The sequence below is a fragment of the Aedes aegypti genome, chromosome 3 (assembly GCF_002204515.2).
Source record: "Aedes aegypti strain LVP_AGWG chromosome 3, AaegL5.0 Primary Assembly, whole genome shotgun sequence".
Taxonomy (NCBI): Eukaryota; Metazoa; Arthropoda; class Insecta; order Diptera; family Culicidae; genus Aedes; species Aedes aegypti.
The window spans coordinates 255747016-255773630 of NC_035109.1; the positions used below are offsets into that span (position 1 = coordinate 255747016).

The 26615-nt window shown below is 39.2% G+C and overlaps 1 protein-coding gene across 4 annotated transcripts in view; it reads right to left on the bottom strand.

The window, feature by feature from the left end:
• Window positions 1-26615, bottom strand: part of LOC5569544 (pleckstrin homology domain-containing family G member 5) — a 380350-nt gene that overhangs the window by 53349 nt on the left and 300386 nt on the right. For 2 of the 4 annotated variants that reach the window (XM_021848741.1, XM_021848743.1), the window contains exon 2: window positions 10836-10934. In XM_021848741.1, the coding sequence (XP_021704433.1) occupies window positions 10836-10934 (99 nt within the window). Of the gene's footprint in view, window positions 1-10835; window positions 10935-11016; window positions 11116-21810; window positions 23257-26615 lie in introns of those variants that run through there. The other 2 variants (XM_021848742.1, XM_021848744.1) reach the window with 2 other exon arrangements.

Here is a 26615-nt window from a genome sequence, read left to right on the forward strand (position 1 = left end):
ATGTTTAAAAAATGTTTTGAGTGATTTTTTGATTTAGCTGATATGGCGTAACATTGATCACCTAGATAAACAATGTTCGGTAATATTGAAAATGTCGTTGCTTACTTAAATCATGCCTTCCGAAGCCGAATATGAAGGCCAAACGCATACAAGTCATTTACTTTTTAAGTTATTTTAAAAATCAAAAACACCTCGTACCACGGAATACGCCTAAAAGTAGCTTACCATGCGGGGTTGTGGTCCACAAGAGATAGAAAGTTTGGGTCTTCGGCAAAGTTGTTCAGAAGGTCAAGGACCTTCAGAAGACAAACAATTTGGTTCGAGATTTTGCCGTTAGGTGGCCATGTCCAATTGACTATTTTAATCATGGTTTATCTTGTGATCCACATGAGATAGAAAGTTCGAGTCTTGGGCAAAGTTGTTCAGTAGGTCAAGGACCCACATAAGCATAAGCATAAGCATAAGCATAGATGAACGCACAATTCGTAGTTGCTACTCCGTGATTGACCAGAACAATTGAAGTTGCACGGAGATTTAATGAATGGGGCTTGGGATTAGAACTCAAAATTTAAAAGTCAATAACGGCTCCGGCCCCGTACTTACGGTCATCGAGGAAGGGAAGGAATGTTAGTTCGACAACCATTGTCACTAGAGACCGAGATCACCTCTGCATCTCCACAGTTGTCATGGAAAGGATATTGGGTTAGTGAGATAAGGTTCAGATCTGGGATTCACCAATTTTTGGTGATGTGATCCATATAATCATGCCTAACTGGATTCTCGATTTTATTCGATAATTGCATTGTACGCCGAACAAGTGTTCATCACTCGCCCCCGCAAGAGCAAGCGACACGATCAATATATCAAACACTACAAAGGCTCGCGGCACTCTTTCATGTCAAATTCACTTCATGTTCAAGTGACTCAGGACTTATTCATTTTATATTCAAAAGATTCAAGTTTTGTTCGCTCCATACCCGCAAGTGTTTCACGTCAGATTCACTTCATTATTAAGTGATTCAGAATTGATTCTCTTCATATTCAAATGATTCTTATCTGATTCACTCATATTCATCTATTTCAGGTTTGTTCAAATGTTCAAATGATTTCAAGTGATTCATGCTTGATTCACTTTATTTTCAAGTGTTTGAAGTTTGATTCACTTTATGTACAAGTGATTCAGGTCTGATTGGTTTCGTATTCAAGAAATTTAGGATTTATTTCCAGTGATTTATGTTTGATTCGCTTCATATCCAAGTGATTCATATAGGATTCGCTCCATATTCAAGTGATTCAGTTTTGATTCGCTTTATAATAATGTAGGTCTGAATCACTTCATATTCATCTATTTCAAGTACGAATTAATTGAATAAGTGTTTCATGTTTGATTCATCTAGAATGTAGGTGCATTATCCAGTTATTCAGGTATGACTCCAGTGTTGTAAGCAATCACGGTAGTCGACACGTTTTCGCTGATATTCGGCAGCGCTTCCCTTAAACATTCACAAGACGAGCGATCAAACGAATGTCGAAATGAAAAATGTCAATTACCAATGAGTTACATAGAATATCCAATGTTGAAACATTGGAACAAATGTCAAATAAAATAATAAATAATTTCAGGCAAAAATCGTTACAATCTTCTATTGCCACGATTAATGCGTTATATGTTTAGGTTAAGTTAGGTTAAGTATATTTAAAGCGTTTTTTTTCTCTTATAAGCAGGTGAAATCAACTCACCTGTAAAAAATCTGAACTGCTACGGCAAATGAAATGTTATATGTTGTTAACAAAATGTTAATTTTCTTGGAGGTACGACTGTTATGTTGATGTTTGAGGTTATGGCTTTCAGTCTCAAATAAGACTCAAAAACGGATTTTTGCTTACATCCGACGTTTCGGACACATGTATTGTGCCTTTTTCAAGGATTAGCTGTGTTCCGTTTTATCGTTTGCCCACAGCATAGGCAACATTTGTCCAACAGCATAAAACGAGTTCCCCGTTCGGGTACTATACGGGAGTAGAAATCCGAAAACGATCCGGGTCGCAGAACTGAAAACGTAGTTGCCTGTTTTATAAGCAAAAATCCGTTTTTGAGTTTTATTTGAGACTGAAAGCCATAACCTCAAACAAAATGTTAATAAAATCTTAAATTTGTTTTACCAAATTAGGATGATAGTGTTGTCTAATAACACAGAACACCTAGATATAAGAAATGAATGTAATGTTTGGAATGATACTAATAAAGAAATTAAAAAAAAAAAAAATAATTGAATACCACTGACCACGATAGCTTCACTAGGAAACGTTATGGTTTTGTTTGTTTCTGTTCTGCTTTCACTGTATGTGTATCACATTCGACATAACAGGCAAGATCAAACTATCCATGTTGTTTATGATCCGATGTCTGAATCCTATTCAAAATGTATGATTTATGCAAATCTCATCGTGTCAGCCGACATTCAATTGACACTTTTTTGTGTTTGTCGACGTTCATTGTACCGTGCTGTGACTGCTGACCATGGCAACGAAACGAACGTCGCGCAGTGTCGAATGTTTACAGCACTGGGTATGACTTCATGTTTAAGCAGGTTAGGGCAGATTCATTTCATTTTCAAGTGATTCATGCTTGAACCACTTTATGTACGTGTTTCAGGTTTGATTAGTTCAATATTCAAGTGATTGATGTTTGATTTTATGCAGCAAATTTAAGGCATTCAGGTTTCATTCACTTCATATTCAAGTATTTCAGATTTTATTAGCTCCATATCCAAGTGACATGTTACACTTATTTTTTGAAGAATGCAGTACTGATTCATTTTATATTCAAGTGTTTCAGGTCTGATTCACTCCATTTACAAATGCTTCAGTTTTGATAAGCTCATTTTAAAGTGATTCACATCTATCAATTCATTCATATTGAAGGGTTTAAGATCTATCTATATTCATATGTTTCAGGGATAATTAGTTTCACATCGATTTATCGGATATCTCAATCACTTTATATTCAAGTGAATCGTGTATGAGTTACTTCATATTCAATTGATTCAGGTGTCATACACACCAGACTACAGTTATTCAGGTTTGTTTCATCTCGTTCTGAACAACTTTGCCGAAGACCCGAGCTTTCTATCTCTTGTGGATCACAAGGTAGAACTAGTTTAAAATACTCAATTTTACATGCTCACGTGCGCCACCCAGCGGCAAAATTGCGAATCAAACTGTTTGTTTTCCGGATATCTTTAACCTTTGCCGAAGACCCGAACTTTCTGTCTCTTGTGGATCACAAGCTAGAACTAGTTTGATTGAAATGCTTAATTTTATATGCTCACTAGCGCCACCTAGCGGCAAAATTTCGAACCAAACTGTTTGCCTTCCGGATGTCCTTGACCTTCTGAACAACTTTTTCGTAGATCAGAACTTTTTATCTCTTAGGGATCACAAGCTAGAAATAGTTTGAAATGCTCAATTTTACATGCTCACTAGCGCCACCTAACGGCAAAATCTAGAACCAAACTGTTTGTCTTTTCGATCCCCTGAACAACTTTGCTGAAGATCGCTTCTTTGCAAGTCGTAAGGATCTCGAGATATAGCAATGTGAATTAACCTGTTTTGAGGTGATGCCAAACTTTTTGGGGGGTGATTCAATATTCAGCTGAGTGTTGCAATAATTATTTTAGTAAGTCCGTATTTATGATGGGTAGTGCACATTATTCACGTGAGCGAAACAGCAAGATGAAGTTATCTATTGATTTTCCTATATCCACTCACCCCATCGCACCTTATGAACTTTGTGTCTAGAACCTGAGGCGTATTGCCTGATGGAAGTTTCGAGCGTTAGATGAGGTAGGCCTACGTAGTGCTTTTCTCCGACGTTATGAAATGGTGGAGACGCCTGGTTTTTATAGACCAATGTCGTAGATACGGTACCGTAATCCGGGGTAACATTGATCATTTTTTTGAATATTTCTTAAATATTTCGTTTGAAAATGCAAATGTTGCAAATTTTATATTTTTAAAACAAGTACTGCCATCCAGAGCTCGTGACTATATACTGTATTTTGTTTTTTAAAAGATTTAAACATGTTTAAAAAATGTTTTGAGTGATTTTTTGATTTAGCTGATATGGCGTAACATTGATCACCTAGATAAACAATGTTCGGTAATATTGAAAATGTCGTTGCTTACTTAAATCATGCCTTCCGAAGCCGAATATGAAGGCCAAACGCATACAAGTCATTTACTTTTTAAGTTATTTTAAAAATCAAAAACACCTCGTACCACGGAATACGCCTAAAAGTAGGCAGCTTCCTAAGAGAATTCTGTATTCTTAACAGTAATTTGTTAATGTTGCCTGAATGAGCATACTTATGAAAGTTTTGCCAACGGAATCGTTTTCGGCGATGCCATTTTTAGTAAGAACCGCATTTTACTTGCTCATATCGTTTGCAGAACTTATGTGAGACATGAATGTTCGGTAGTGTCATCCTTACCCATTGAATTATTTCAAAAAGTTACAAAGCTCGAAAAGTTGACAAATTTACGCATAAGGTAAAAGCAAATTGCGCAAAAATCTTTACTTTCACTAGCTTATGAATATAAGAAAGAGAAGCACCATTCATGATTTGAAAATGTTCCATCAATAAATGGTGATACAAACTTTTTACGTGATGGGTCATTCCGATCAATCTTACCCCGCTGATCAATGTTTCCCCCGATTACGGTACGTGAGGGTCTAAATCTCACGCGTTATAATGCCTTTGAAGTAAGGTGGGGCAAAAGTTCTATCTTAGTGGTATAATCAATGTTTCAAGAATTACTTCAACAGCTGAAAAGTAATAAATACCACACATTGGACCTTCAACATATTGACTATTTTGCTAAACATACTTGTGTAAAAATATCTACCTATTTTTAGTTATAAGTCTTTTAAAATTGATTGTCTTAAAAGAACTTTTGCAACTGTTCGAAGCTAGTGTGGGGCAAAAGTTTGCTTACAAAAACACAGAAGAAAATGTTTCCATAAAAGTACACACTAAATGTTGTTCAAAAATTTGCCTAAATTGGGGTTAATCCATACTCAAAAATAGCTGTTTTCCGCAAAGCTAAGGTAAAACGTGAATTTTTTATGACTTTTCTCACACGATCAGACATGTCTAGCAAAATTTATAAGTACTATGGAGGGTTCTCAGCAATTACATCTTTTTCGTGAAATAATATAGGGCTCGATTTTTTTTCCTCGCTGAAAAGAACTTTTGCTCTAGTATGGGCCAAAATTGGTTTCCAAACATTTATGTAAAATTTAATTCATCTCAAACCATCCTTTTGATAGGCTAGACTAAGTCTTCACATAAAAATATAATAGAGTTGTATTTTCATTTTGTTCCATGCGATGGAAGTTCGACTTAAAATAAAAATGTTCATGTCTAAAAACAAAAACATTGCTATAATTTTTCAAAATATCAATCGATTTCTATGATATTTAGAGTGAAATTACCTTACTTGAATGTCATTCGAACCAATGGTCAATTGAAAAAGAAAGCTCTCAGTTAACCCCTATACTGGAAGCATAATATATACATTAGCATGAGCATGAGCATGATTGACCGCCCGCAGATGCTACTCCGTTATTGCAAGAACAGTTGTACTTACACAGGGAACCAACAGACACTACTCGGGATCAGTAGCATCCTCAATGTGTAAATACTGGTGCTCTCATTATTATAACAAACAATAACGGCGCCGGCTGCGTCCGAACGCAGGTCAATTTAGGGATGGGAGGGAAATGTTGACGTGTTACTTGCTTTATGGAAGCCGAGGAGTCCTCTGCGCTTCCACAAGTAGACAATGGGAGTTTGGATATGGGAAAGGTTTGGGTAAAGGATTCGTTTTGGTATACGATAAATATATAATTTGAAATGAATGCGCCTAACCGGATTCGCGATATTACTCGATAAAAGCATTGAACGCCGAACAAGTGTTCGTCGCTCGCCCACAGGAGCAAGCGACAAGATCAAAGGATCGAAGGATCACGAACGACGCGCAACATGTTTGATCCTGCCCTCGTCGCTCGCATCCGCAGGAGCAAGCATCAAGGTCGAAAGATCAAACACTACTCACTGGAAGCATAATATATATACAACAGAAAATATTTTAATCGCAATAACTTTTTTGTTGTACATTTTTGCATCATTATTCACGGGATTGCAACTCTTATAGTTTCAGAATCTGTGCCAACTTTGATCGTTGGTAATCTGGATCCGGAGATATTCTGAAATTCCTTGGGCGACCGACGCGTTACCCATGACTCACGTAAATATCTCTCGCTACAGAATTTTTCTCATGTTCGGTTATTCAGTATTCGAATCAATACTTTGATGAGCATCTGTGTTGAAAAAAAAATGGTTAATCCGTTTTTGAGAAATGGGTATTTATGTTTCTGGTACCACTTCGGCTATAAAAAATCTTAAAAACTTCAAAAAAAGGTTATGCCGTAATGGTGTGTGCGAGTTTGTCGATTCTTGAACTGCTGATCGTCTCGTATTTCACCGCATAATATCGCGAGTTTTGAAACATCAAAAATTTTTAATTGCTGATACTTATCGTCATAACCACCGTCTCGATTCGAGTTCATCGAACGAATCAACTAATTCGTCGTATCTACGGTGATAATCCCACAAAACGGTACCGTCTGAATCTCAGTATCAAAGCCATCATTGCAAAATGGATCGTTGTTGCGGAAAGTGTTCTGTTATGATCGACATCAATGCTGATCTATACACGGTGTGCGAAGGGATGTGCGCAAAGTCATTTCACGCAGAATGCGTTAGTGTGACCGAAACGGATTTGTGCGCTTTATCGAGCAATATAATATGGATCTGCAGCCCCTGTATGACAGTATTTCGCCGAATGAGGGAAAGAGTATCAACCGACGTAGCGACCAACACTGATACGCCTAAATCCATGTTGGATGACATCAGCGAACTGAAGACCACCGTTGCAGATATTGTTTGTACGCTCTCGAAAATCACCCAAACAAACTCTGATCTTAACACACCGCATCATTGTTCAACGCCTATCTCATTGCTGAAGGTTTTCGATGGTACGAATGAAGTGGTTTGCAGCAGCACAACGCAGGATGAAATCTTGGACTTGTCCACCGAAGCACCCGACAATGACGTGTTTGCGTTATATCTAACCAATATAGATAAATGTGCTACCGTAAATGACATCAGTTTGATGGTATCGCAGCAACTTGGTGTTCCGTTGTCTGATTGCGGAGACGTCGTCAAACTAATACCGAAGTGGAGAAACACTAAGACGTTTGACTATGTGTCATTCAAGATCACGTTGAAAAAGCATTTGAAAACATCTGCGTTGGATGCATCTACCTGGCCGAGAGGTGTTAAGTTTCGAGAATTCGTAAATCGACCATATGATACGTGGAAACCGATATAAAATGTTCCCTCTTCGTTGTACTGTTGATTCAAGCTTTGTTATGTGACTGATTAGTTTTGATTGATTTATGTGATGTTAATGATTCAAATTTTATGTAAATGTGGCTTTAGTTTGATGTTTTTGAATTTTGTTGTTTGTAATGAAATAAGTCTAATGAAATTCTTATGTTTATGTCTAGAGTTAAGTTCAACAGTCTGTACGGCTTAAAGCCGAAGACGGTGTGTATAAATAAATAATGTTCAGATTCCTTGGAGACAACTCATCCGATTTCTATTTTATTTATCACCTGCTCTTTATTACCTGGCATTATAAAGCCTGTATATCATTTTGCTGATAACTCGACTATGAACAAAATGGCGACCAAAGAAATTTTATATGGGAAGTGTCGACCCCCAAGTAATATCGAAATATCTTCAGAATATCAAAATTTCGATACAGATTCCGAAAATAAAAGAGTTTTTATTTAACTTGTGAGAAAATGATGCAAAAATATTGGAAAACAAACATGTTATCACGATTTTAATTTTTGAGGTGATAAAATGATGGGTTTAATATCTGTGAAACTGTTTATAAGAACACTTAGCTGAGAAACAGGTTCTGTTTCTGGGACTGCCAGACAGAAGAAAATTCATTCCATGAATTTAAGTTTTAATTTTTGATGTTATAATTTGATATTCCTTGCTGATCGGGTATAGCTTTAGTGATTTGTGAACGACATCTGATATCGGCACATCAAAACAGTGGAGAAATATGTGCGAAACGTTTAAACAGTTTTTTTTTTCGAAAATAGAAAACGAAAGCATTCACTTTGCCGATGCCGAGGTACGTGTTAAACATAAAAACGATGACATAGATCACGACGTGTTGCCATTTACAACCTCTCTGATATGTCACGAGACGTCTGTGTCTTTTATTTTTATTTGCGAACGCGAATGTGAACGGTTGTTTTTTGATGGTGAAGATTGTGCGATACATGATGATGGCAATGGATGTGGTTGCGCTGGAAGGTGATAAAAAAGTTGGGTATTCTGTTCAAGAAACGGTAGAAGTTTACACGTACTGGTTTTTATGCTATGCTACATGTGTGTAGGATGTTGTATTGATTTTAACTTAACAATAAAATACTGATTTTTGATTTCAAATGTGAAGCTTTAAGGTGGAGTAGCTTAGAAATCCAACCTTTAAGTGTTACGTCTGTTTGTTTGTGATCAAACCATAGTTTACAATAACGTTTAGCTCAGGACATCGAATCAATAAACGGTATTATTAATTTATCGAAGATAAATTCATTAGATTTACGGTTTAGTGACAAAAAGTCGCAGGACAAAGTGTCGAAAAACAAAAGATCGAAGTTATGATTGAAGACCTGTAGTCGATTCGACTTTCGACCTTTTATCATACATTCAAGGTTAACCATCCACAGGCTCATAAAATTATGTATTACCTTTGTATCGCCAAAAACAGTGATTTGAATATGAGAAAATTTATATGATAATTCCGTAAACGTTATTTTTTTACGTACTCCCGGATCATAATGCCAATGAAAATTTTCTCCATTGTACCTCAATTCCCTTTTTACAGTTTATATATAAGTGTTATGATACAATATGTGCTCTAAAATACATGAATCAATGAGAACAACTATCGAATGAGTTTGTACATTAATACGTATCATGTGGCGTAAATGGAAGGATCTTCAGCATTTGGATCGCTGATAAACATCTAATGGAATGTTGCGCGTTCTAAGTAAATCTAAATAAGACTATTTCAAATGAATTTGAGTTCTGTTTGATCTTTCGACCTTGACACTTGCTTTTGCCGGGGCGAGCGATGAGGGCAGGATCAAACATGTCGCGCGTTGGTCTAGTAAGTGAAAAAGTGGCGTGATCGGTGAGTTCGGTTGGAGTAACTGAAAAAGTGCCGCGATCGGTTAGTTCTGTTTGATCTTTCGACCTTGACACTTGCTTTTGCCGGGGCGAGCGACGAGGGCAGGATCAAACATGTCGCGCGTCGGTCTCGTAAGTGAAAAAGTGGCGTGATCGATGAGTTCGGTTGAAGAAAGTAAAAAAGTGCCGCGATCGGTTAGTTCTGTTTGATCTTTCGACCTTGACACTTGCTTTTGCCGGGGTGAGCGACGAGGGCAGGATCAAACATGTCGCGCGTTGGTCTGGTAAGTGAAAAAGTGGCGTGATCGGTGAGTTCGGTTGGAGTAACTGAAAAAGTGCCACGATCGGTTAGTTCTGTTTGATCCTTCGACCTTGACGCTTGCTCCTGGGCAGTGCGTCAAGAAAGCCCGAACAGTTTTTTTTTTATTCTTTTTGGGTCGCGCGCTTATTTTTTTTTTCCTGAGTGCTTTTTTATAGCCGAGCAAACGAGTGAAGCCGAAAGTGGATTGTGGCTGTTCAGTCAAGGATAACGGATCAATTGGTGAGCTCGTTTCATGCTACTATTTCTAATCTATAAAATATGTATGACTGCACATTCAATCGTTACAATGGTGGGATGTAAATATGATTTTTCAACAAACTATGGATGGTTCGTCACTGTGAGTGTCGACACAAACTCTGATTAATAATTTATTTATGTTTAACATTTTTTTTCAGAACACCTCTTATATACCTTTATTTTTGTAATTAAAAAACTTTGAATGGTTCGACACTACAAGTGTAGACTTGCGAAAGGTTCACTTTATTCAACAAACTTTGGATGGTTCGCCACTGTAAGTGTCGGCATAAGAATAAGAGTGTTCTATGATGTCCCAACCAATCGAGTTTTTTGTTTCTTTTCAAATGAGTAAAATATAATAACACATGCTTTCGTCCTGACAGCTGTAGGAATGTTACATTTAGGTATTTGTTCAACAAACTTTGAATGGTTCGTCACCTCAAGTGTCGGCATAATTTTCCTCTACATAGAAATTGTTCATATCAAATGAAAATATTATATTTACGTATAAGCATGTATATATCTCACAAATCATTGTTTATCATGGTCTAATCGCTTATCAAAGTGAATCCTATGACCCAACGATCCTCCCCATTAACAAACATCCCTCCCAGTAACCTTTGTGGAGATGCAGAGGCAAACACGGTCTCCAAAAAGCAAAGGTTACACACTAACATTCCTTCCCCCAATCCCACCTGACTGCAAGGACGTGGCCGGCGCCGTTATTGACCCTGTATAAATAGAGGCACTGAATTATGCACACTGAAGAAGATTATGGCCAATCCCAGCCGAACTTCTAGTTGATTCTTTGTGCATTTTCACTGACTTCGGTCAATCACGGAATAGCAACCATTGATATGTGTAGTCAGTCTAAGCTAAGCTAAGCTAAGCTATAAGACTATTTCAAATGAATTTGATTCACCAATGCTCACCTTGAACTTGCCAAACTGATTATAGTCCGCTGAAATGTTGCCAGGTGTTGTTATGTGAGGCTCAAGTTTATCCAAGTGCGACAGGCTCCTTGATTTTAGCTGAAAATATACAAAGATAGGGAAAGGTTAGTTGAAGTATCTGATAAAAATCTAGACTAATAGCTTAAGAGGGCGGAACTACCTTTGCAAACCGAAGCATTTTCCGACTTCCACAGGCAATGGTGACTACTTCTTGACATTTTACTAACATAGATTGAAGAGCATAAGTTCTGTAAGTTAATGAAGAGAAAATTAGTTGGAATTCGTGATAAGCTTCGGTTTGAAAAGGTTACTCCGCCCTTTTTAAACGTTAATCTACAAATGTAAGAAAAACTCTCTGAGGATAATTAAAAGTATTAAATCAATGGAACATCAAAATAAAAATAAATGCATAATCATAAAGCTCCTCTCATTTCTATGGAACAGTGTGCTCAGCTAACCTCATTTTCGCCGCAGGCTACTAATTGGCTATAATATTATGCTAAACGAGGGATGCAAGGGTCTTATCGCGTTCTGTTCTGTAGGAAGATAGCCAGCCTCCGTGGAAGCACACAGAGTTGCTCGTCCGCTTTATGATTGTAAATGAGCGGCCATTTATCTTTTTTCCACCTTTGGTGCGAAAACTACGCTCGAGTAATGGATGGAGATGGAAATTTTATACGAGGCAAAAGGAGGCACTTCCTCGCTCTTTTCATACGCCCAACAAAATGTGATAAATTGCGGGACACTTGTGCGTGACGCCGCGTTCCGAGAGAAAATGTGCATCTATTCAGGTGGAGGCTTCAGGTGCCACGAGCGATAGCTAAAAGGGCGTATGATTGATAATGATGGTTTTGTGGAAGTTCATTGAACGTGGTCAGTATAACCAAAAAATCTAAAATATGATGATATAAAGACTGTCAGAAGTTTGGTGTGCAAATAATTTTGCGCATTTCATATCACTACTAGACTATCGCAATATTTTTTGTAACTGCTGAAACACGGATAAAAGTATCGATCACATCATGTCGAATTGGCGATCTCACTTAAGGAAAACGTGCCATTATTTTTCAATGTGCGCATCGTACATTCGTGCTGTGCGTATACAAATTATCTCTGAACTTGAAATGTTTTTAAATGTACCTAAATCAATAGAACAGTGCTTCTCAGTGCTACAAAAGCAGTACTTTTCAGTGCTAAATAAACCGGTACTTTCCAGTGCTACTAAAACAGTACTTTTCAGTACTACTTTTCTATATTGATCCCTTTCCGACCCGTGTCTTCGATTTTTCGTTGGACCCGTTAGTGAAAGCTAGCGGTTGTAATCCGTCTTGGACACCGTCTTGGGGAAAAACTTCTTAGAAGGTCTCTCCCTCTTTCGTTTATTCACTAAACATGGTTGCAACCGCGAACAAAAAGAAGAAATCTCTGAATTCACAACTTCCTTCCAAAAAAGCAGGAACCAAAACTGTCACTAAACGTTTCTCCGAATGTGCACTTTTTTCCAAGAGTGAAATGAGTAATACTGATAATTACATCGAAATGAGCAATAAGATCAATGTTCCTGACTAATTTTCTGAACATCAAATCGAAGCAGCTTCTAGCCCAGGCTCTTTGATACAAGTGAGGAAACAAAGAGTGCCGCTTATCGTGGTCAGCTGTTCTGAATTCGGGGGTTTTGGGCAGGAGATCTTGAACTCCATTGGAAATCATGGTTTTCTTCCAAATCGCAAAGAAAGGAGACTGTCGCGTTTTAATTGAAACTCTCAGAGATCGCGAACTTCTTCTCGAACATCTTGATGAAAAGAATCACTTTTTTTTACTTATGACGACAAAACTGACAGTTTGTTCAAAGTCGTCTTGAAAGGTCTCTCCAGTGACTATAAGTCACCTGAAGAGATCAAAAATAGAATAAGTGATAATCATTATGAAAAAGAGAACTCAATCTGGCATTCTTCCGAAAGGACTTTCCCAAGAAGATCATTTAGTTCACTTTTACAAATATTAAAGCATTAGAAAAAGAAAAACTTATGTCCGATGTCCGTGTGTCAAATGGAACAATTCCAGAAGCCTGGAGGAAATTTTCATAACCCCATTCAGTTCCCTCGGTGCCAAGATTGGGGTCATGACACAAAACTTTGCCACATGGAAGCTTAATGTATGATCTTGTGAAGGCAGATACCAAAAAGTGTGTATACGCAAATTGCGGGGGCAACAGGAAGTCTAACTTTTGAGATTACCCTTCGAGTAGGCGAGTCGTCAAGACTCTTACCACGCAGATGGCAGAATCTCATTGGTTAAGAACCATACCCATTAGGTAAATTATAATCATGCTCATTCACAAGATAATTTTCTCCCGTCGGGTAGTCGTTCGAATCTTTTAATTTTGAATGGATTTACTCAAGGAAAGTCGTATGCTGATATTGTAGCAGGTAGTTTCAACTCTCCCCCTTTAAATTGTCTTCCGACGGATAACCGCTTTAATTGTTTCAAACCATATGGTTCACCAAGTTGGCGTGAAATTTACTAATAGAATTGTTATAGGATCACGTTTCTGCAATGGATCTAATTTTTTTGTAAATATTTTAAATTAGATTGCTCTATATTTGAATGGTAAACAAGACCAGCTGTTGAATTTTCTCACAGTTAATTACATAAATATAGCAGTAATTACTGAAACTTATTTGAAACCTGAATTCAAACTTTTCTGTTTATCGTTATGATCGACTTGATGGGGCATGTGTAGGAGTCATATGAAATGATTGAGATAGGCAAAATTTTCCTAAATTCAAATGCTCATAACTTTATGAACAATGGATGAAATTGGATGCATCCCAAAGCAGTCGACGGCAAATTATTTCTAGTTTTAGAAACTTGCCTGGCCATGCATATAAGCCTCCGGATTGACCGGAGATATTCCGGATTTTCCGAGGTCATGTCCGAATGGAAATTTTTCTGTCGCTTGTATATCTGTGCGGTGTTAAGTTATATAGATGTTTAAAATTTTCTTAGAAACTAGAACTAATGAGAAGTTGAATGCCAGTGGACGCATTAAGATTGGTTGAACATTTTCTGAAATTCTGAAATCATGTATCCGGATACTAGGAGCTATCTGGGCATCAAATTTCAAAATGATGCTTCCTCCAGTAAATTCAGAACCATTAGACGCATTGACCATTGCAAGGGAATCCTTGAACAAATTCCTAGAGAAATCCTAGAGATTTTCTTAGAGCAATTGCAAAGATAAATTTGATATGGAATTCTTGAAGGAACTCTGGAGGGATTCTTGGAAAAATTTCTGGAGGAGTCTCTGGAGAAATTTCCAGTGATATTTAAATTATTTTTTGGTGAATTCTTTGAAGAAAGCATTGAAGGTATTTCTGGAATACCCGTTAAAGTGCTCAAAAATATCTTTTATTTCCTTTCAAAATGACCATAGAAAAAATCCACGAGAAACCTTATAAGTGGGTTTTTGAGGAATTCGTGAGGAAATCCCTGGAAAAAAACCCAGAAAGATCACCTACAGGCATTCCTCGACAAATTAAAGGTGTAAATTTTGGAAGGAACCCCTGGTAACATTCTGGTGGAAATCCAGGAGAAATTCTCGGAAAAATTCTTCGAGAAATTTCGGGAAAATATCTGAATTATGTCGAGGTGAAATCTATGAAGAAATTACTTACTATGAAAAAATTAATTCAGAAAAATCTCTGAATTACTGAGCTGTGAAATTAACCTAGAGCAAAATTAACCTCCTTAAAAATTGCTGAAGGAGTTTCCATACGAATCCCTGAAGGAAGTCTGTGGAGGAATCCCTCAAAATATTGCAGGATTCCCTGATGGAACCCTGGAGGAATTTGGATTTCTTAGAAGAATCTTTGGAGAAATCTTTGGAAGAATTCGGGAAGGAGTCTGTGGGGGACTCCTTGGAGAAATTTCTGTAAAATATCTGAATTATGTCAAGTTTTAATCTTTGAAAGAATTACTGAAATCCTTGGAGGAGTTTTCAATAAAAACATTGAATTATTTGGCGGCGAAATTTGCCTAGAGAAGCTCCTTGGGAAGTCCCAGTAGAAAAATCCCAGAAGGATTTTTTTATAGGAATTCCTGGAGAAATTGCAGAGGGAATTTCTGGAGGAATCTTTGGTAAAAATTTGGAGGAATCTCTGTGGGAATCCTTGGAAAAATTCCCGGTTGAATCTGTGGAAAAATTTCCGATGAAGTCTCCTTGGAAAATATCTGAATTATTTCTTGGGGAAAGTTTTGAAGAAAGGTTTTCAAAAATATCCCTGAATTATTTCCTGGCAATGTGTCCCTAGAGAAAACCTTTGGAAAATACCTGAAGAAACTTATGGAGAAATTCCTGAGGGAATTGATGAACAAATTCCTTAAAAAACCTCAGCAGGATTTTCATGAAAAATCCCCAGTGGAGTTCTTTGTAGAAGGTATTCCTAGAGGAATTCCCGATGTAACTCTGGAGGAATTCCAGATGGAGTTCACAGAGAGTTCCCTGGAGGAATCCGTAGAGAAATTCCTGGAAAATATCTGAACTATGTCTAGGTGGAATCTTTGAAAAAATTGGAACCCTTGGAAAAATTTTTGAAAAAAAATCTCTGAATCATTTTGTTGTGGAATTTTCCAACACAAATTTCTCGAGAAATAACCATAAAAAGGCCAATAATTGGAAAAATGACTTGTTCTGATAGGTTCTTTTGGTACATCAATACACAGTAAACACTTATATTAAGATATTCCTGGAATAATAGAGCAAGATCATTTATAATTTCATTGATACAGTATGCCAAAATTAGAGTTTTTAAGAAAGCAAAGAATTCAGTACACATACAAAGTATACGTGTGATGAAATATACTGCAGAACCGTTATATTTCATAAATATCTTTATACACTGTTCGGAAGCTTACTTAATCTTTTTTTTTCTAGGAACAGTAGGGGTCTTTACAAAAAAAAAAACAGTTTTTGACCAATATACACAAAATAAATCAAACCCTCCTTTTCTCAAATACGTTCTTAACTGCAGAACCATTCATATTGTATATTGCAATACCAAATTATCTCAGATTTATGCATGAAAAGTGAAAAACGAGAAAATCAAAAAACAATCGAGTCTAAAATTCCGGATAATCGAATCCCGGATAATCGAATCCCCGGATAATCGAGTCTCCGGATAATCGAGCCCGACCTGTATCATATTTGTATAAAAAACTCATGAATATGACCTGAGATGGCACAAATATTTTTGGCCGCTATTCGATTTGGAAACCGCCCATAATGGAGTCTCTGGAGGTGTCATTGGAAGAATTTCTGACATACCGTAATCCGGGGGCAAATTGATCACTATTTTACAATATTTTGTTATGTTACCCTTTGGAATTAGATTATTTTCAAATAAGTTTCGGCGAAATCAGTACTCCATTGAGCTTTATCAGTTTATGTAATCGACTTTTCATGAAATTATATTCAACATATGTTAAAAATAGTTTAAATATCAAAAAATCAAAATGACACATTGGAGCGAAATTGATCACAATATAACTGTTGGCGCTGTTCACCGTGGCCAACTCCGGTCGGGTCGGGTGGACTGTATCACTCGGGTCGGGATTTCGGAATGAAAGAATTTACACCACACTTTTCAATCACTACTCACTACTGCACTTTATTTTACTCTGCACTTCTACTATTTACACTTATTTGTTCACTTTTACTTTTACTCACTCGATTATACGCGCGCGAAGGTTAAAACAATACTGATTTCACTGGCGGAACGGTCGCGTATTTATATGCACGCGCACGCGTTCCAGAATGTTCGCGCTCTCACCATACACGTGTTCCAGACGCGCGTGGAACATTCGCGACGCGTCTGCACTCATCGTTTCGTTACTGTTGTGGTGAGTGCCAGTGAGTACCTCGATGACGATGACAATGATGGCGGGAATCTCTCACGGGCACTCACGGGTGGAACTCACATCAATCGAGGTAACTCGCGATCTCAGTGACATAGCTAGGCTTGGTCACGCTGGGGGCTCTATTCGGTGAGTGTTTCGCTACATTCGGATTGGGTGTGTAAACGAATTGTCGTTTGCGCTTTTTCCGCACGTTCCGTACGGAACATACTTCCCCCGGTTGACACGAAGTTTCAACAGGTTTCTTCGGTGATCGTGATTCGTTGCTCTTGCTCGGACTGCTTACTCGTCGATAGGTGTGTCCATTCGAAAGCGCATCGAGTGAGCGTGCTAATTTGTCTGGTTCAGCGTACTCTCGTGTCATGCATCCTACCTTCTGGTTGAGCGATGTTTCTGGTGTATATTTCGGCACATTTGTCAAACCAGGGTGAAATCCTGTCGTTCTCCTCGATCCTTGTCGGTGATTGGCAGTACATGGTGGCGGATCAGGGCTTACTCGATGGTTGGGCGAAACGTCGGCGAAACGATAGTCATTGAGCGGATTACTAGCGGCGGTTGTCTTCAGGATAGCGTCGGTTACTCGAAGTGTGTATGGCAAACTCGAAGGTCGATGGATGGCGTCTTGCGGAGGAAGGTTTCGTTGATTCGGGTTGTCCCATTCGCTTCGTTTTTTTCGGCGTTGTTTCCTCTCTTCGCATTGCTTACATATCTGCTTGGGTAACGGGTTCGGAATTGCTACATCTTCGATGTTCGATTGTTGTGGAATCTCCTCGGTGTCGTCTATCGATGCGACTAACGAATGCTGAATCTTGCTAGCAACGGGTTTCTCTCGGAACACTCCGGCTACCACCCATCCTAGAGTGGTCTCACGAAGCTCTGGAAAATCGTCGTTGAGTTTGATGTAACCAGGTCGTAGCAGCTGCAAGAATAATTCTGCACCGAGAAGCATGTCGATCTTCTCTGGCTTGTGGAACTCTGGATCAGCGAGTTGAATATCAAAGGGGATGCTCCAGGACGAAACGTCGATTTTCGTAGCAGGAATGACTCCGGTCACGTTTGGTGTTACGAGGCATTGCACCTGGGTTTCGTAGTCGGACACACGGGATCGGAATTTGATCATCACTTTGTCGTATGCGACGGTTTTCACATTGTTGATTCCTCTGATCGGGATATTGACTCGTCGTTTTGTGCTTCCAAGACGGTTCGCAAGTTCAGCTGTGACGAAGTTTACTTGAGAGCCACTGTCCAGCAGCACACGGCAGGAATACGGTTGATCGTTCTCATCCAAGGCTTGGACCATAGCTGTTAGCAAGAACACAGTCTTCGAAGAGTCAGCGTAGTTGCAAGAGAGCGGCATGATCGGAGAGTCTCTGGTGGAGGTCGAAGTGGATACCATTCTTTGGGGAGTCACAGGCATAGGTTCCTGTGCTGGAAGGGACACACTGGGTTTTGGTTCAAGCTCTACTTCCTCGTTGTGGAGCTGTGTGTGATGTCGTCTTTGGCACTTTTGGCACGATTTTGTCGAATAGCAGTCTCTGGCGCTATGTCCTTTGCGGAGACAATTGAAGCAGACGCCAGATGCTCGCACCTTCTCTATCCTTTGGTCGAACGGCATAACACTTATTACGTTGCATTGATAGTTGCGATGTGGTCCCTGGCAGAAATCGCAACTATCCTTCTTCGGCTCGGTTGAAGCGGTGTAATCCTTCACGTCGGTTGCTTTCGATGATACTGGGCCTGTTGTATTCGGGATCGGTTGAGTCTCGGAGCGGGTTTGCTGGAATGCAACTTCACAATTCTCCAGCATCTGACATCTTGTCTGCAGGAACGAGATGGTCTGCGCATAGTTTGGTAGCTCACCTTTCTTCTGCGTGGCTTCCCACGCCATCCTGGTCGGTTGATCCATTGCGGATGACACGATGTGGACGAGGAACAAATCGGAAATACCCTGAAAGTCCTGTTCAAGGTACTTCAGGCTCTCCACGTGGTTGGTGCACTCGTCGAGTAGGCGTCGCAATTCCTTGGATGATCCGGATGTCATAGGCTTCACATCGAACAGACCACGGATGTGTGTCTCCACAATGATCCTTTTATTTGCGTAGCGCTCGGTGAGGATGGCCCATGCTTGCTGGTAGTTTCCTTCGCTGATCACTTTCGCATCTAAAACTCCAGCCGCGTTACCAACAAGTGCCTTGTCGAGATGGTACAACTTGATGGCGTCCGAATCTCCTGAGTTGGCCATCAAGTCCTGGAAGATGGCCTTGAATTTCGGCCAGTTGGCGTAAGACCCATCGAAGGTAGGGATTGGAGCCTTCAATGGTTGCTGTTGCACTATCACTTGCGGTTGCGTTGTTGGAGTCTTGTTGGTGTTCGGTTCGTGTTCCAGCATATGTTCTTCTATGGCCGTGCGAGCGTAGTCGTATCGTTCCTCAAAAGCGATGTAGATCTCCTCCTGCTGTCGGAAGGCCTCATTTGGGATAATGGCAACCAGCTTGGTGTGCACGGCGCTGAACTCGGTGTACGCATCGTCTACTCTTTTCAGGAACGTCTTCAACTGTGGCAGGCTGAGCTGGTTCTGAGCGGCGGCAAGTGCCCTGTGCACTCGTGTAAGCTTTAGGCTCACTTGGTCACGTTGACGGGACAGCGATGATAGTTCTTTCAGCGTTTCGGCATCGGCGGTGATTTCCCAGTTGGAAGCGTGTTGCTCAGCGTCTCGATTCTTTTTCTCCTTGACGGCTTCAGCTGCTGCCTTAGCAGCCGACTTGGTCTTCGGTGAGCGTTCTTGCGACATGTCGAATTTTGGTCGGAAAAATCACCAGTAGCGAGTATCGGGTCAGAACGGCGGTGCAGAGTACTCCTTCGGCGATTGGTGGTCGATACGCAACAATTCACAAGCGGCGGCGACGGTAGTGACTGATCAAATCCTTGGCGGTACACGTTCTGGCTGGAGCGCCACGCAAACGTGTCGGGTAGCGGTGGTGTTGAATCCTTTCCAAAGGCGGGGGCGGCACTGGATCCGGTTCGAAGGACCACTATGTTGGCGCTGTTCACCGTGGCCAACTCCGGTCGGGTCGGGTGGACTGTATCACTCGGGTCGGGATTTCGGAATGAAAGAATTTACACCACACTTTTCAATCACTACTCACTACTGCACTTTATTTTACTCTGCACTTCTACTATTTACACTTATTTGTTCACTTTTACTTTTACTCACTCGATTATACGCGCGCGAAGGTTAAAACAATACTGATTTCACTGGCGGAACGGTCGCGTATTTATATGCACGCGCACGCGTTCCAGAATGTTCGCGCTCTCACCATACACGTGTTCCAGACGCGCGTGGAACATTCGCGACGCGTCTGCACTCATCGTTTCGTTACTGTTGTGGTGAGTGCCAGTGAGTACCTCGATGACGATGACAATGATGGCGGGAATCTCTCACGGGCACTCACGGGTGGAACTCACATCAATCGAGGTAACTCGCGATCTCAGTGACATAGCTAGGCTGGGTCACGCTGGGGGCTCTATTCGGTGAGTGTTTCGCTACATTCGGATTGGGTGTGTAAACGAATTGTCGTTTGCGCTTTTTCCGCACGTTCCGTACGGAACAATAACAAAGCAGGTTTATGAATAAAAAATGTCGCTATCTACTAAATTTGGGTCTCCTGAATCTGAAAATGATGTCAAAATTCTTACAACTTGAGTATTTGATAATTTTATTGCAAAATTTAACTTTTAAAATCTGCCTCATACGCCTAAATGTAGGCAATTTCTCTTGAAATCAGCACATTATTAGGAATTAAACGGTTTTATTAGCAAAAAACTATGCATGCTATGCTGTATGATATCAAAAATAAGTGCAATGGCTCATACTTAAGCTTACACATCATTTTGAACACTCAAAGTCGACATGTAGGCATAGCACCAGTGGATTGTTTAGCACCGACATTTTCAACTGTATTGCTTACACCTTCAAAAAGTGTGAATATTTCCATGCAAAACTGACTCTAATAAAAATGAAATAGTTTAAAATCGTCGTTAGACATCCATAAAATAGAAAACATAGAATGTTTGTTGTGCAAACGAAACCTTCAGCATCCATGAGAGGAAATGTATATTGGTACCGACCTGATCAAATTCACCCCAGTGATCAGTTTGCCCCCGGATTACGGTACTTCTTGGTGAAATTTTTGAAGAAATAATTGAAGTTACTGCATTCTATGTACGAGTTTTCGAAAAAAAAATCTGGTCTCTTTCTCTCCTTTGAGTAACCTGAAGACAACGGTGTTAGTGCCTGTCAAAGTTAACATCGTAGCCATTATTATCCAACAACAGCGATAGCAAATAGCCGACCGAACCAATCGAGCGCTGGCTGACAACTGATTCAAAAGCAGTGAAATATGCATATTTTTACTTTTACCGAAAAGTGGCACAATTTTCCCATAGTATTGACCATTATGTTATTTTGGATGGTATTTGAGAGCCTCCAAAATTAATACTTTTTGAAGTTATTTTCTGGTTAAATAGCATAATGCTTATAAGAAGATGAGAAACTAACATTATGAGGCGAAATCGGTGGCATTGATAAGCTTTAGAGTAAATTAAAGTTCAATTCTAGATCTACAAACAAGTCTAGAGAACCTGACAAGTTACAACCGTACGCGCTGAAAATTTGATTGATTGGTTCCCATCAGTAACCAGTGAGTTAAAATTTCAGCACAAACGGTTGTCTGATTCTCTAGGTATGGGATCTTGCAAATTCGAGGTTTGACTTCGATGCATCTTCACCTTAAGGTAGCATTTGCTTCAAATTCCGTTTTTATTTTTTTGAACAAAATGAACATAATCTCTAAAATCAATCATCAATCTAAAAACATTTATAAAATATAATAAAATTATAAAAAAACTATCGTAGCTTTTACAAGTAAATAAAGGTTTTTCGGATAAAAACAATAACATAATTTTAAATAAAGCACAGGAAATGAAATTATATTTCAACAAATGTTGTTCTATTGTCTAACACATTATCAAAACATACCTGCAGCTTACAGGACGGAGGAGAAACGACAAGGCAAATTTTCATGGTAGCTTTCAGGAAGTCATCCCGCTTCATTCGAACGTCTTTCGTGGCAACAGCAGGTCCAGCCGCGAATCCTTTATCGATTGCACTCGGCGTGTTGGCAGCACTGGTGGTTGCCAGCAGTGCCGGCGGGGATACCTCCCTTCGTTTTATCTGACCGGAAGTCGGCGTCAACGTGGCGATACAACTGGTGTTGGTCACGTGCGATGCAGTCGTTGCGGAAGTAACTACGATCGTGGAAGTTGCGATCGTGGAGCAAATGACCGTCGATGGAGGAGCCGTTTCCTTGGTAGGAGTTGGTGATTTGCTAAGGCGTGGTGGGACGGGAGGACATGGTGATGAGTTTTGCGGGGTGGACAATTGGGTTACTGGAGGATGTGGTTGTTGAAGAGGTGTGGAAGATTTCAGGAGGAGTGACCGGCTGCGGCGTGCCGGAACCGACGGCGATGGTGTTGACGTTGTTTGGGAAGAACCGGTATTGACGGGAGTATTCGCGGTAGGTGAGGCTAGATTGGATGGTGGAGAGTTCTTTATGCAGCATCCTGATATGTTGTTAAAATTAAGTATAAAAGGGTTATTGCTTCTTTGGTCCATTGGTTGCGATTGTTTCAAGGAATGATGGTAGTAATTAGACGAATTAGAACTAAGAGATTTGGAGTTGTCAGTCCACTCCGCTCCTGTTTGTTGTGTTATACTAGGTTTTCGAATTAAAGGCGAAGGCTGATGCGTTGGTGAAGGAAGTTGTGTTTGAGATAGACTCTGCTGGAGCTGCTGCTGCCGTTGGACAAATTGCTGAGTAGTGTTAGACTTTCTACTGAATTGATGGTACATTTGATACTTTGGAGGTGACTGAGCTACTGCTTGTTCAAAACTTCTACTGAGCGTTTGTGGTGAAGCAAGGCTTGGAGAAGGAGTTTTAGGTGACTGAATCATAGCTACAGTTGGCATGTTAACACTTCCGGTGGTTGCCTTAACAGCTAGCCCATGGTTGGGGGCTGGCTGGAGCACCATAGTCATCGAAGGGGAAGTTTGCTTCGTATCGCTGGTACCACCGGTTGGTGATGGAAGAATATCACAAGCAGGCGATATCTGTTCATAGCTTCGTACTAATTTTCGATGTTTCTTGTTGTCATTTCGTTGAACGTGTTCTTCCATTATATGCATGAACATGCAATTATTTTTATCTGCACTGGAAATGTCAAATAGGCCAATTTCTACGCCAAAGGATGATTGTTGGTTATTGCATCGTTTCAATGCGTCACACGGCTAATGTCTTGGTTTGGGATCTTCGTTACAGTGAATACCATTACTATGCATTTATATCTATGTTTGTTGAAGAATTTCACCAAGATATTCATTGCTTTTATCACATTTAAATATAGGGTATGGCATTTGCGCGTTGAGCTGTTGAAAAGAAAACAAGAAAATTTCAAACGTTTGTTAGGCTATTTAAAATATTGCTTGCTTGAATGCTAAATCGTATTTGTTATTATACAGATTGTGATTGCTTTATGATGGAAACTCTTATAGAAATTATTCACCTTAGCAAACCCCAGCACCACTTCTTCTTCTCCTTGACATTACGTCTTCACTGGGATAGAGCTTGTGCTTCTGAGTATAATGTTTTAAGTACACTTTCACAGCTTTTGAAAGTATCAAAATCCAATCTCTCATATATTACATTACTAAATGTTGTGGATTTTGTTTTCAAAAATTTCTCCCTGCTATTTTCCATAAAAACTTACATTATCTTCGGGGTACTTCAAAATCATCACTGGAAAGGCAAAACAATCACGGAACACTATTTTTATCGTAAGGATGGTAAGGAAGAGATGGGAGACTGGATTCTCAAATCTTTGATTTGAATTTTTAATCACCCTACTGTGACTTTTCCTTGTCTATGTTGACATTTTTCATATGTGCGTCGTGTGTCAGGCACGATGATATTCTATGCCTAGGAAACCCAAGGAAAACATTCCATTATAAAGAGATTATGAACCGACCGGGCATCGAACCCAGCTCCTTCAGCATGGCTTTGATTTGTAGCCGCGTACGTTTTCGCTTGGCTAAGGAAGCCCATTATACTCCTTTACATGCATATGGTGGTTAGTCGTAAATTTGAGAAGTTGGTAAACTGATGACACACCTACTTTATTAGTTAGCATGTGAACAACATGGCACCTAAATGCAACTTGTATGCAAGTTATACTACCATGCTTGCAAGGCATTGCAGATAGAATGACAGACAGAAATGACGACAAATTACAGCTTTTATGTATTTTTTTTCAACAATTTTCATTATTCCAAGTGTTACGAACGACCCAAAATTTTCAGAATAACACATCCTTGTACGCCTTTTTAGAAAGTAGAGATGTTTGAAAACAATAAAAAATTGACGGATCGCCCTAAATTTGAACTCATAACTCTGAATATGAAACAAATATTTGGATCACGCAAGCATGTTTGAATATAATCATAACTGAAGGTATGAATGTATTTCGCACCATATTTGAACGAAATGTGGATAAACTACAATTTTGTTTTTGCATATTGTATCCCTCAGTTCCGGACAGCTTTATTTTATACATGATATCTTAGTATTTTTGCACCAGTGTCCCAAAATACAGTTATTTTTAAAATGCTGTTATTTGCAGCCCAAGTAGAACTATAATTACTCATGCAAATGCTTTGAATTGGCATTAACTGACTGTTCCTAGAGTGAAAAAATCAATGGTGTGTTCATACGAAGAATTTTAGACGTTCCTTGATTGCGCCCGGTATTGAGACCACCTTTTAAGATTGATAAATTTGTTGCTAGAGTGCATCATCGAAATTCAATGCCATAATTCGAATTTATGTTTTCAAATTTTTACACGTTACAAAAATGATAATGTTTATCATAAATGGGTAACAAGATGGCATACAATAAAAATATTAAAATTGTGAATGTTTCGGCTTATGTGTCCGGTATTGAGGGATCTGATTATTGGGAATCCAGAAAAAATGACCACGTGGTTAATGGACAGTCCCATACGTTAATAGTCATTTTCAATATTTTAAAGTTTAAGGAAAAAATCCAATGATTTCAATTTCTTTAATTACAAATTGTCGCGGCATACGTTTTGAAGGACCGTAGACAAATTCCATTCAATTATTCAACAAATAATTAATGAAATTGACGTTGTTTAGCCCTTAAATAAAAAACCTGAAGAACAAGAAACAGAAAGCGGACAAATTCCACAAAAAAAGAAAATACTGCCACGACCTTACAAAATCATCATGACATATCTAACCAACTCAACTCAGCCATTAACTCCGCACATGAAGAATATAATCGCAACGTCGAATCCGAAGTCAAATAATGTTCCAAAAACTTTTTTAATTATGTAAACACTAAATAAAAAGTAGCAATTTCCCTTCGCGAATGCATTTTGACACAAACGTAGGTGAAAACTCTTCCGATATCTGCAAGCTTTTTGCAGATTTCTCCCAAGATGTGTATACCCCGTTATTTACTTTTTCCCAGAAATTTCTAATAATATATCTATTGAAAAACTAACAACAAGAAAGCTTCTTCTTCTTTGTGGCGTTACGTCCCAACTGGGACAGAGCCTGCTTCTCAGATTAGTGTTCTTACGAGCACTTCCACAGTTATTAACTGAGAGCTTTCTTTGCCGATTGGCCATTTTTGCATGTGTAAATCGTGTGGCAGGCACGAAGATACTCTATGCCCTGGGAATCGAGAAAATTTCCTTTACGAAAAGATCCTCGACCAGCGGGATTCGAACCCACGACCCTCAGCATGGTCATGCTGAATAGCTGCGCGCTATCTGGGCCCCAGCTTATCAGCACTTAAAAACCTGGACGCATCAAAGGGAGCATTGCACCCTTTTTTTCAAAAATCTTTCAGAAGAGCTTACCCTTCCCGTAGAACGCCTTTCAACATGTCTCTAAATAATGGATGGAGAATTCTCAAAAGCTTGGAAATCCTCGTATTTGTTGCCTGTATTGAAATCATGTAGGGTAGGTGTACCAATTATGGATGCAATAGCTAACAAGAGAAAGTCACGATGGTTACACGGGGTTTTCAGCCGGACTATTTTTGTTGTAAGAAGGTGACATATGTGTGAGGCAAAATTTTCAAATGTTAATTTTTCGAAGCTCATTGCACGAATGTTCTTATCAAGGCTTAGTTATCATCAAAAACAAATAGGTTTATCATTCCTGTGAATATTAGCCTTAATATTTTAGTAAAACAATGAGAAAAATCCGTTTTTGTTCCCACTATTGTCATAATTGGTATTATAGCCATAATTGGTACTACTACCCTACTCTTCGAATCTTCGTGAAAGACAAAATTCATTCTCAACGCAATGGATAAAGGCAAACACGTAGAAACCCTCCACACTGACTTCAGTTAGGCTTTTGGCCGAATTGACATACTATTATGTATCTTCAAACTGCAAAAAATAGGAATGGAGCCAAGACTCTTGAGTTGGATCCAGTCATATATATCACGTCGGAAACAAATAGCGCGCTTTCAAAATAAACTCTCAGCACCCATTTCTGGAGTACCCCTAGGTTCTCATTTAGGCCCACTTCTTTTTATTTTGCACTTGTGGTCCCGGTACACTTCCTTTGTCACCAAGTATGCTGTTGGTAAACGTCATGTAATCCCGCATACAGAATTACACATGTGAACATAGTTTTCCCGGCTTTTCTTTACGAATTTTCTCAACGGTGGAAAATTTTGTGGAAAACTT